This window comes from Hevea brasiliensis, chromosome 10 (assembly GCF_030052815.1).
Source record: "Hevea brasiliensis isolate MT/VB/25A 57/8 chromosome 10, ASM3005281v1, whole genome shotgun sequence".
NCBI lineage: Eukaryota > Viridiplantae > Streptophyta > Magnoliopsida > Malpighiales > Euphorbiaceae > Hevea > Hevea brasiliensis.
Genome location: NC_079502.1, coordinates 1,498,399 through 1,510,847, shown reverse-complemented (window position 1 = coordinate 1,510,847; position 12,449 = coordinate 1,498,399). Strand labels below are relative to the sequence as shown.

Here is a 12,449-nt window from a genome sequence, read left to right as displayed (position 1 = left end):
GAAAGAGACAAACCAGAGTTCTGGTGCTGTAATTATTTGTTGCTCGTGCCGGTTTTAATTCGAATCCATCCTCAGTTTCTTGAGGTTGATTTGATGACATTAGTTCAAGAACTCCAGGCCATATGGTGGTGTTGCATTAGTTTTCCAGGGTAACAACCCTAGCATCAGCACCTGAAAACCAATATGAGCAAGTAATTGCTTGAGCAAACAAATTAAAATCAATGGGTTACATATATTGAAGTAAATTTATAAAAGGGGGTTCAGAATAACCCAATACCAATCAAAGAGAACAAAACCAGGAAGAGAAAAATGCCAAGTTGCCATATCAGAGGGATAATTGAAACTAATCAATGAAGATAGTAGTGATAGCTATAAATAATGGCTTTGAATTAATTAACAGGCTAATTAAGAAATCATGCCAAACTTATTTCCTGCCAATGGAAGGATTGGCAGGATATTTACGCCCACGGCATCAGAGATTGTATATTGAATCAATAGAAAATCACTATATTATTGTCATTTTAAATAGTATTCACCTTGGATGGGTGCATATACTGTATCGTAGATATAAGAACAGCTCATATAAGTAATTAGCGTCTTATTGCGACTCTTGAAATCAATTAATTTTGTTAACTAATCTGGGGCTTCTATAAATATAACTAACGTAACAACCATTTGTCACAGTAAAAATTCAACCATTACTAGAGCTTATTTTCAGAACCTATATATTATATATCCATATGTAAAGAATTACTCTAATTAATAATATTACAGATGTGTGATTTTACTGTATTTGAATTAACTAACAAGCCAAGATAAGAGCCAAAGATTTTTCATGCCAATGCAGTGTTCAAAATTGGGGTCAACTGGTTCATTTTTCTGGTTAAATTAATTAACTTAAACAAAATTAATGAAATTTGTTACTCTGTTGTTTTTATAAATATTAATTTCCACAGAAAAATACCCACCCTAAAAACCATGTAATAGAGAAGGAGGGCAATTGCCTCCTTCTCTTTTTTTTTTTTTTTAAATTTCCTTTATTTTTCTGTAGATCTTAAAATTAAAAACTCAACATTTGTCTCCCTTCTCCTTTAAAAAAAATTTTTTTTTAAAGGACTTACCCTTTTTAATTTATTACTCTTATAATCAGCTCCAGAGATATTTATTAATTTTAATATTCAATGTTTATAAAAAAAAAAATCAATTATAGAGACATATATTATTGAATCTTTTTAATGCTATAAGGCCTTTTATTTTTATAAAAAAATATTAAAAATTTGCCTCTTGAATTAAAATCTTGGCTTCACCCCTACCCTAAATTTGCTATATATATATATATATATCGCGTTCAAAAACAGCAGGCAATTGGTATTTGGTAAATTGAAGGTGTTTTAGTTCGAACTGGGATGAAGTTTGTGGCTTGCTTGGCCACATTTTAGTACCCCACCAGTCACTAACATGAAGTTTCAACAAAAGCTATTTAAACAATATCTTACTACGTAGAAAAGTCACATTTTATTTTAGGTTTTTTGATATATTTAGCTCCAACTAAAACTTGGACTCTGAAACCTTATTGAGCTAAAGTTACAGTCGATTTATATAATTCATCCTACTATATTTATGTGTAAAATAATTAAGTTTCAACAAAAGCTAATTAAGTAATTATTAGCTTCCGAGCACCTTAATACTTTGGAGAAATCAAAGGTAAGAGTAGGAAGAGCTGTAGGACAAGCAGCCTTGAACACCTCCGAATAATTTGTAGGCTTGCATAGGTCATCGGGAGGTTCGTAGTAAGAGCAACAAAATCGAGGCTTAATAGTATAGAATCCGAAGCAAGGACTCATACAAGCTACAACGCGACCATTTGATCTCAGTTGCAGTTCATATGGGCATGTCTGGTTCAACTCTGTAAAGCAACTTGAAGCCTCACATCCACCACCACTGGCATCACCATAAGGCAATATAGAAATTGGTATGTTGAACCCATTAGCTACGCTAACTACATAATAGTCAGGAATATGATTTTTACCAAGGTTGAACAGAGCATATGTGACTGGTCGTGGAGGGATAAAGCTCCGGCCAGGGATTTCATCTCTACAGCTTAATTTACCGTCACAGTCGCCGGTGACGCATGTTCCATAGCCAGAGCTATTAAACGAGCACCCAGTACGACCCCAGATAGTGGCATAATATTCTGCTGTGAGATTCACTGATTTACCAGGACTTAACTCCAAACCACCATCGATATCTTCTTTTGCAGGATCGTTCGATTCAGCTCCTATTTGAAATCCAGGCCATATGGTGGTGTTGCATTTATTTTGCAGGGTAATAATCCTAGCATCATCAGCACCTGAACAAACATTTTTCAAAATTTTTACCGTTTATTAATAAAAAAACAAAAGAGAAGCCCTAGTTATTGTCAGGAGTGACATGGTTGATGCATTTGGTATCTATTTTGCATTATTGTTGCTATTGATAAAAAATAATATTTTAAATATATTAGTCAGAAAATATTTTAAAAATTAAAATTAAAATTGACAAATTTTGACAATAAAAATATTAAAATAATAATTTTTTAAAATATTTTTTAGCTAAATATAAAATGATATTTTAAAAAAAAAATACAGATTTGATTTTCTAATTACAATATGAAACGAACACTTAAATTATTTGATTTATATGGATCCTATCAACAGTTTGACTAGCATTTCTCTTAAAACAAGATACGTAAATGAAAAGAAGAGAATTAATCATCCAATACCTAAGAGAGAAATGAAAACCAGGAGGAGAAAATGAGAAAGTGCCATCAGAGAGATCATTGAAATTAGAGTAGAATAGTGATTATACCCAAATATATAAAAGCTTGGAATTAATTAACAAGCCACCAGAAGTTGCCAAACTTCTTTCATGCCAATGAAATGTTCAATAACTATGCAGGATTTATGATCCCAAATGGTTGATTAATAGGGTACGTAATTCTGGTATAGGAAATTGAGGGTTTGTGACTTGTGAAACAAAGTCAAGTTTGTTATATTGCTTCTGCAAATGTAAATACATATATATATATATATATGATTACTCTAATTGATAAATTCTGCATATATTTTTTATTTTGTCGCATTTAATTTCTTGGGTATAATTATATGGTTTTCATTTGGCCACTAGCTAGAGAAACAAAACAAGCCTTGCAGACCATATTTAGATTTACAAGTTCGTAATTAATTATTTTCTTCATTGATATGATCTCATTCTTGAAGCCTATTTAGTTATTCTCTAATTTATTGGACATTTAAAATGCAGGGAGTGAGAAATTATTAGGTTTAGAACTCATTATTTTTCAATTTTTAGATTTATAATTAAAAAAATTATTTTTTGTTTACGGAATTAATCAATTATTATCCAATTTATTAAACCCATTAAAAAATAGTAATTAATGGACAAGATTTTTTTATAATTAATTAATTTGTATAACATAATTAATAACTCATATATACAAATCTCTTAGGTAGAAAATCACAAATAAATATAGAACAAAATTTAATTAATTTCATGTGTAATTAATCACAAAAACACATGTATAATAATTGTCTTTCATGTTAAAAATTACAATTTCTACCAGAAAAATACAATTAATTATATATAAAAATTTTATTTTACCATACATAGGAAAACTACATTTATTTTTTTCATCCTAGTTTAGTTATGTGTAATTTGTATATGAAAAAATCATCCACATGAAGTTTCAACAAAAGCTAATTAAGTAATTAGCATCATCGCACCCAAATCTCATCCAATCAAGAGTACTGTGAACAAGAGCTGTAGGGCAAGCAGCCTGGAATGCCGCTGAATATCTTGTAGGCTTGCAACTTTCATCAGTGGGAGGATCCTCAGGGAAATGAGCAACACTTGGGCAACAAAATTCAGGCTTGTTAAATGCAACGCAAGGACTTTTACGTACTACAATTTGTCCATTTGAACCATTTGATCTCACTTGCAGCTCACTTGGGCAAATCTGGTTCAAGTCTGTGAAGCAACTTGAAGCATTACATTGACCAGCGCCAGCTGGGTGCCCATAAGGCAATATAGACATTGGTAAGTTGAAGCCATTAGCAACACTAACTGCATAAAAATCAGGGAGGACATTATAAAAGTTTAGCACAGCATATGTGACTGGAAGTACAGGGATCATGTTCTGGGTTGCTTCGGCACATCTTAGGACGCCACCACAGTCACCGGTAACACATGTTCCGTGGCCGGAGTGATCAAATAAGCACCCATTACGCCCCCAAATAGTGGCATAATATTCTGCTGTGACATTCACTGATTCACCGGGTCTTAACTCGAAACCACCCTCCATGTTTTCGACTTGGATCCGATGCAATTCCTACTAGGAATCCAGGCCATATGGTGGTGTTGCATTTATTATGCAGGGTAATAACCTTAGCAGCAGCACCTGACAAGCATAAATTAAGTTGCCAAGCTTTATTAACGACTATGCAAACAAAAAATATGAATGAGAGAGAATAGTTCAATACCTAAGGCTAAGAGAGAGATGAAAACCAGGAGGAGAAAATCACAAAGTGCCATCAGAGAGAGAATTGAAACTAGAGTATAGTATAGTGAATGATACCTAGATATAATAGCTTTGAATTAATGAACAAACCGCTAACATTGCCAAACTTCTTTCATGCCAATGGAATTGATGAACTGTCAAGATTTGCGACCAGCTGGTTGATTAATAGGGTACGTAATTCTGGTGTTAGAAATTCAGGGCTTGTGATTGCAGAAGCATTCATTAATCTGTTGCTTCTACAAATATTATAAGCATCTATCAACCATAGTGGTATTAAGGCTTCATTTGAGAAAATCACCATTTTAAATATATTATGTCGAGGCTATTAGAAATTGATTCATATATATATATACTCAAAATGCAGGTTAAAAACTCAATCTCAAATAGGCCCTAAATATGCAATTTTTTTTTTGGTTCCAACTCATCCAGCTTTGAGTCCAAGATTCTTCGATATCAGACTTCGGCAGGTGAGGATTTTATGCGGTTCAATTTGCTAACCCTACAGGAAGTATATTCTTCTCCAGAAATTAGTTCTTGTTCAAGTTTAGGAGACGAAATCAATTATAGGGAGAGAGAAGGTTCATCTTCAAGATTCTTTTCCTCTGCTCCAGAGAATCTTGTTCCTTTTGGCTCGCTTCATAGATGGCTGGTTATTGACTCAAGCTTTTGAATGGGTCAGAAGCACTGGTTGCTTGACCACTATATGATGCAGGACGATTCATTAGCACTTGAAGATAATTCTTACCTCTTTAAGAACTTTCAATTCCATCATTTCAGCTGATGAGAAGTTCTTTAGGATTTGGAGATTTAGTCAATTGAGCCAGATGTAAACACATCAAGGTGCAGCTTAGACTGTGAAAAGTATAACATAAACACACTGAAGGAAATCAATAAGGATTAAATGGAGTAAAAAATGATAAACTAAAATCACTAGAGATGATAATAAATACAGTCCAAACAAACAGGTGTTGTGGCCGAACCACAACCTAGCATGAAAACAGGGACAGGGAAGAAGAAGAGCAGAAGAGGAAAAAGAAGAATAGAAGAGGGTTCATCTTTTGCCCGATCAACTTATGGTAGCTATTAAATATTGTTGGCAGACTGATGCTGCTCTTGTCCAAATCATTGCAGACTTGCGACTTGCAGAGAGATCCTAATTCTCATTCTTCTTATACTTGGCATAATAGTCAGTTGAGAAGGAAGGGTGGATTTGTCACCAGCAACTCTATGGAATTGAGGACTAAGTTAATTGAAGTATATAATGATTCCTCAGAAGGTCATTTAGGAGTTACTGTGACTGGAAAAAAAGGCTTGCTGCTGTTGTGTATTGGAAGGGATTATGGAAATCTGTTGGGGAGTATGTACGAAATTGCTCTGTATGTCAGCAAAAAAAGATATGAAAACATTGCTACACCAGGCACTCTTCAACCATTGCCTCATCCCAAGGGAACATTTATTGATATTTCCATGGATTTTATTGAGGGATTACCTAAATCCCAAGGCAAGTCTGTTATTATGGTGATAGTGGACAGTCTCACTATGTATGCACACTTTGTGGGACTTGCACATCCCTATATTGCTGAGGGTGTAGCACATGCATTTTTGGACAATGTTTTTAAGTTGCATGGGTTGCCTTAGACAGTAGTCAATAACAGAGATGTTGTATTTACCGGTACTTTTTGGCAGGAATTTTGCAAGCTACAAGGGGTCCCTTTGCATATGTCCACAGCCTATCACCCTCAGACTGATGGCTAGACTGAGGTTGTGAATAGGTGCTTGGAAAATTATCTCAGGTGCACGTTGGTGATATTCATCACTTGGCTGCAATTGTTGTCCTTAGCTGAATTCTGATATAATACCTCATGCCATTCAACAATTCAGATGTCCCCATTTGAGGCATTGTATGGTTTTAAGCCTCCAATGCACATTTCTTACATGCCTAAGGACTCAAATGTAGCTGCTGTGCACATTTACTTGATTGAGAATTAGTGGAGATTTGCTTGCTGCCATGGAGATTTGCTAATGAGGCTTCTGCCTTTTTTTTTTATTTCCTCCAACTAGCAGTTTGGTGGTGACGGTGGGTTGGGCTTCATCGACTTCGCATTCTGTCTGAAGCTGGTCCGCAGAAAGCCTTGAACTTCGTCATTTCTTGGTCTCACAAACTGACTACCCATGCAGTTCAAAGCATCTAAGGTCTCATCTTTATTTTATATTATTTGATTAATTCATGTTACCTCTGTCGGTGTATATTCTGCATCTGCTTTGTGTCTAATCCCTTGTCCTTCTCAAAATTGATTTTCTTCTATTTCACTGTTAAATTTAACAGGAAGTTTTGATGATTGGAAAGTATAATTATCATTGAAATGGGTAAGGAGAATGTTACATTAATTCATAAAAAATTATGGCTTCGTGCTTCTCTTCTATTCATAGGCCATTTATTTGTCATAATGCAATGAGGTTCATAAGTTGCCTACAAGATGTTCGCATAATTGCCTCGCTGGGGTTGATGATGTCTGCTGAGTTGTGTAGAATTCATTCTGTTTTATTTTACTGAATTAATGAAACTCTCTTTGGTAACTCTAAAAGAAAAATGAAAAAAAAAAAAAAAGAAAGGGTGAGGAAAAGGATATATAAAGGGATCTAAGTTGTTCCATTTATTAAATAAAGGGCAATTAATGTCTTTTTCCTCCACTAAAAAACAACTGCAATTCCCTTCAATAGGGAACATGATTATCTTCTTTTGAAGCAAAAGCAAAAAGTTTGATTTAAGGAACTCATTTAAGCAAGAAATCTTGCATGTTGCTGCTCTACACCTTTGCTGGTAGTGTAACAGTTAAAAAGCACAAGATCTGCTTTCTAAAGCAGTTTAAAGTCTTCATTAAGCCACAATATATATGTACTTATTTATTATCTGGTATCTATGCTTCTTCCGGTTTTTAGTGTTTAAATGCGAAGAAAATTAACTCAACTCAACTCAACTAAGCCTTTATCCTAAAAATTTTGTCACCTACCGCAACCCTCCTCCTTTATCCGGGCTTGGGACCGGCTAAGCGCAAACTACTTAGGCGGAGTTGAAGAAAATTATATTACTAAAAATATATTTATTTTTGTTATTATACTTTGTATCTCATTCTTACGTGCATGGACAGATTTCTGTCTTGCAATGTTCTTAACAAGCAGAAACTTCAACTACTGGTTGGTGTTTCCTCAACATTCATTGCATCGTAATAACCTGACCTCTTTCAATTTGTTGTATTTTTCTATTAAGGCTTATTTTTCAACTGATTTTTGTAGAGTTTGCTCACATTTCTCTATTGTAATTGCAATATGTAGAAAATATGAAGAAATCAACGCTCCAAATGCGGAAGACTTTTGCTATATAACTGATAAAACATACACCAAAGAAGAGGTAATTTCTTCCCTCCCTCCCTTTCTATATTATGCACCCTGCTTTTCGTTTTATCTTCGGGTTTTATTTTTATTAATGTGGTTCCTTTTCACTTTAATTAATGATGATTTGTCGGTCATTTATGAGGTTGTGAAGATGGAGGGTGACATACTCAACTCATTGAAGTTTGAATTGAGCAGTCCTACAGTAAAGACATTTTTAAGGTAAGAGAACTGTTGTATAATCTTTATTTGCTCATATTTTGGGATCTATAAGGCTTCTTGGACTAAATTTTACTCTTTGCAGCTTTGGATGTAACTGTTCTGATGGTGTTAAATTGGTACTTATATTACCAATTACTGGAGAACTTGGATGCTCTTAATGGACTATTTTTCATTTATCTAATGGCATAATTTTTTTATTAATTGTGAAAATGCATCAGATAGAGTCCATATGAATTTTTTTTAATAAGAATAATTTCTAATTCCATTTTATAAACATGAGATGATTTTATGCATTGGGGAGTTCTTTGACAATTCTTGGTAGAAGAGTGAGTGAGATGATTTTTATCATTGACTTATTCCCTTAGTTTGTGGTTTGCTGCAATAGGTCACCATATATATATATATACACTTTTGCTTATATAAGTGAGTTTGACATGAGTTACTTTGTAAGAAAAAAAATTGTCTTTCCCTAAAAAGTTCTCTATTATCCTTCTTGTATAACTTCTTTTTGTTGCAAAAAATTTGCTTCTTTTATGCTTAAAGAGTTGTTGTGACTTGCGAAAACTATTTGTCAAAGCGACTAATGTTTCATATTAAATGACCCACAAGGATTTATTGTGTTTCATATTGATATTTTGCAGCTCAGAGATTCAGTTAAAGATGAAATAACAGTAAACCAGCGAATGATTCCTTCAGTCAAGTCCTTAGTGGCTCTGAATAGTGCTTTAATCGATATCGAGGATATTGACCTCTATATATAATGCTTCTTTTGCCCATATTAGATTTTCCGTTCTTTCTTCCTGAAGATCTTAACAATTATGCATTATTGAATTATTTATCTTTTTCCCATCTAAATTTGGAGATCTGACAGCTACAATTGCTTAATGTCACACTTGCATACTTTTTTAACTACTGCAACTTCAGAAAATCAGGACTGGGCTTTTCCTGTTAAAAACATCTGCTATTTGATTTTATTCTCTCTTTTCCCCACCTCCTTAAATGAGCTTCTGCAATATTAGTTCCATAATTAGTGAGCACGCTTATCCATAACAAAATGCCCTTACTTGCTTAACAGATTATTACTGTTTGCTTATTTATGGGGTGCTTGCTTATTACTTTTGATATTTGACTCATTGAGATTAGAAATTTTGCTGCAGCTCTCAGATGCTCGTAGCTTTGGCCATGAGGATATTTGCAAGCTGCTGGAAAATCGGGGTGGAATAGATCCAGAATGCAACTTTTCATTGAATAGGATTATAATGGAAATTTTTTATTTAATTAAATATTTAATTTTGAATTATAATTTTATAATTATATTTAAGATATATATTTTTATTATGTCCCGCTTTACACACATATATATATATAAACTTAACTCAACTCAACTAAACCTTTATCCCAAAAATTTGTGGTCAGCTATATGGATTCGCTTTTTCCACTCTAAACAATTTTTGGTTAAATCCTCAGAAATATGTAATGCTTCTAGGTCATATTGTACTACTCTCCTCCAAATTAATTTAGGTATACCCATTTTTTTCTTTTTATCCTCTAACTCAATGTGCTCTACTTGTCTAACTGGAGCCTCCGTATGTCTATGCTTCACATGACCAAACTACCTCAATCTCCCTTCTTTCAACTTATCCTCAATTGACACCACTCCTACGACTCTTTATCTAGTCTAGTATGGCCACTCATTCACCTTAACAGTCTCATCTCTGCAACTCTTATTTTAGACGCATACGACTCTTTCAGTGTCCAACACTCACTACCATATAACATAGCCGGTCGTATGGCTGTACGGTAAAATTTTCCTTTCAACTTATTGAGAATCTTGTAATCACATAAAACTCCCGTGGCACGTCTCCACTTCAACCATCCGGCTTTAATCCTATGACTAACATACTCCATCTACTTAAAGACTGAGCCGAGATATTTAAATTTATTACTTTGGGACGGTACCACTCTATCCAAACTGTTAGTAGTATGCCCTAGACTATATCATTAAATATGTATCTTGTATATCTTTTATTAATAAAAGGCATTTTCATTTTTTCGTTTACATAATATATTTATATGTAATAGAAAATATCCATTGATATTTTATTAGAAATTCTATTCTTAAGTTGTTAAGAATATGAGTGATAGTATTTCTAGCACAAAGTATCATAAATAGGTTCACAATCGAGGATATTTCACAATAAGGACATGACTTATCCAGTAAGATTGTATTCATATTTGTTCTCAAGTTATTTATATGAGATATAAATAAGATGGAATTGTGAGTCTCATGCCATATAACAAACATGATAGGCACTTATACATGATAAGTAGGCCGAACCAGTGATATTTATGACAAGCACATAGAATTTACTCTTGTCAATGTATTATCATAAATCATATCAGTGCATATAATCTTTAGACCTGAGATAGCACAATTATCTTGTATATAGGTTGTTTGAGTTTGATACTGCTTTCATACTTGTACTGTGTATGGGTATATAGGCATATGTTGGCTCCTACTAGTTATATATGGAGGTAGGTGTTGATCAAGATGGAATTTGTTTCTCTAAGTAAATAGAGATAAAATCCTATGTTCATTTAATTATTCTTGATGTTTCAAGTTCCTGGCCATGACAGATAGATTTAATCAGAAAAGAGTTTCTGATGAGAAAAATCTTTTTAATCAAGAACTGGAATTAAAAGATAACATAATATTCATAGCAAATGGGGTTCGACGTAAACCATGGCTCCAGTTCGAATTGGGATTTTGTAACAGAGAGATTCTAGTGCATGGTAACATATGATTATAGGTTCATTTAAGATAAACCTTATTACTAATTGGGTGGCCATGGCATGCTATGCTAGGTGTTAACCATGGTCTATGAGGTGCATAAAATGATTTAGAGAAATTATTTATGGTAAGAAAGAGTTCTGATGATATTAAGAGTTGATATCATGTCTCATTGCCAATTAGTGATGAGCCTAATAAGTCACACACATACACAAGTAATCACCATATTAAATATGATTTAATTAATTAATTAAAGAGTTTAATTGATTAATTAAATAGGTTTGGTTTGCAATTAGATTGCAAAGTCCCTAGTATGGGTTGAAATCAAATCTAGGTTATTGGATATATAATATAAGTTGAATTTATATTTAAAGTGTTTAAATATGGATTTAATTAATGAGAAATTAATTCATAAAGATTAATTAATTAATTTATATTTGATATAAATTGATTAGAAGAAGAGAAATAATTATTTTGAGTTGAGAACTCAATTAAGACACAGGCGTATTTTGATCATTTCACAGGGTGACATGTGGCACCATGAGATGGTGACACATGGCACTATATATAAACTTAGCAAATGTCTTTTAATCATGTAAGATGATTAAATTCAAAATTAAATATTGATTTGACACTTAGCACAATGTGATTGGGTTAATTAAAACCTAGAGCCAATCAGAAGGTGATATGTGACAAGGATTTTAAGTAGTGACCTAGATATATAAGTGTAAGGATGAAAGAACAAAATATATAAGCTGCTGTATTCCCTTGGTGCCGCCACCCTTGGAGTGTTCTCCCTTCTCTTCTTCTTCATCTCTCATCAATTCAAAGAGATTAGCAAACAATCTCTTGAATTAAAAATGCGAGAAATCATTTCTAGTGTCATGTTTATATCTGTAATCTCTTAAAAGGCAAAACTTATTTTTCTAATTCATAAAAAAAGCTTTAGAAGCTGTTCAAGGGCTGCCATAGGTTATCTTGGTGTGGACAAGCTAGAGGGACAACATCTAGTATCCTAAGACGCATCCCAAAGGTGCCAAACACACTACAGTGCATTAAAATGTTAGTGTACTTGTTCTTGATCTAATCTAGGATTCTAATGAATTAATCTGTTAATTCTAAAATCTTAAATGGTAAATATAGATCCAAAAATATATTAAAATAGTTTTAATATGCTGTTTATCATTGAAATCAAATAGATAAAAATAAATCTTGCATGATGCATGTGACCCTAGATGAAAAATTTTGAATTTCAATGATCTAAACTTGTGTTTTTCATGCTTCCGCTCCTTCACAAACTAACTCCTTCCCTATTACCAGTTTGGCCTTCATTGAACTTGCAATGCATGTATTCTGTCTTCGTTCTACTTAACTTAAAGCCTTTTGACTCTAGAGTACTTCTCCAAAGCTCTAGCTTTCTATTGACTCCTTCTCGCGTCTCATCTATCAGAATAATATCATCCGCAAATATCA

General features: G+C 33.3%; 2 protein-coding genes and 1 long non-coding RNA gene across 3 annotated transcripts; 1 reads left to right on the top strand and 2 right to left on the bottom strand.

The window, feature by feature from the left end:
- Positions 1-1,427: 1,427 nt before the first annotated feature.
- LOC110639127 (pathogenesis-related thaumatin-like protein 3.5) lies at positions 1,428-2,898 on the bottom strand. The gene is made up of 2 exons (XM_021789954.2): positions 2,762-2,898; positions 1,428-2,350 (listed from the first exon to the last, which is right to left on the bottom strand). Exons 1-2 carry the CDS (start codon positions 2,817-2,819, stop codon positions 1,641-1,643), a joined length of 768 nt encoding a protein of 255 aa, XP_021645646.2. The 5' UTR covers positions 2,820-2,898; the 3' UTR covers positions 1,428-1,640.
- An 814-nt stretch (positions 2,899-3,712) lies between these two features.
- On the bottom strand, positions 3,713-5,994 carry LOC110639128 (pathogenesis-related thaumatin-like protein 3.5). Its single transcript, XM_058128686.1, has 2 exons — positions 5,319-5,994; positions 3,713-4,453 (listed from the first exon to the last, which is right to left on the bottom strand). Exon 2 carries the CDS (start codon positions 4,355-4,357, stop codon positions 3,743-3,745), a length of 615 nt encoding a protein of 204 aa, XP_057984669.1. The 5' UTR covers positions 4,358-4,453; positions 5,319-5,994; the 3' UTR covers positions 3,713-3,742.
- Positions 5,995-6,159: 165 nt separating this feature from the next.
- Positions 6,160-7,984, top strand: LOC110639143 (uncharacterized). The gene is made up of 3 exons (XR_009140414.1): positions 6,160-6,766; positions 7,723-7,797; positions 7,907-7,984. It is a non-coding gene; the product is annotated as an uncharacterized LOC110639143 (long non-coding RNA).
- Positions 7,985-12,449: the final 4,465 nt, after the last annotated feature.

Excerpts from the sequence above, each read along its gene's own strand:
- LOC110639127 (XM_021789954.2), bottom strand. The coding sequence starts at position 2,819 with ATGATCTCTCTGATGGCACTTTCTCATTTTCTCCTCCTGGTTTTCATT. Across the intron at positions 2,351-2,761 it reads GGTTTTCATTTCTCTCTTAG|GTGCTGATGATGCTAGGATT; the intron begins GTATTGGATGAT and ends ATGTTTGTTCAG.
- LOC110639128 (XM_058128686.1), bottom strand. The coding sequence starts at position 4,357 with ATGGAGGGTGGTTTCGAGTTAAGACCCGGTGAATCAGTGAATGTCACA.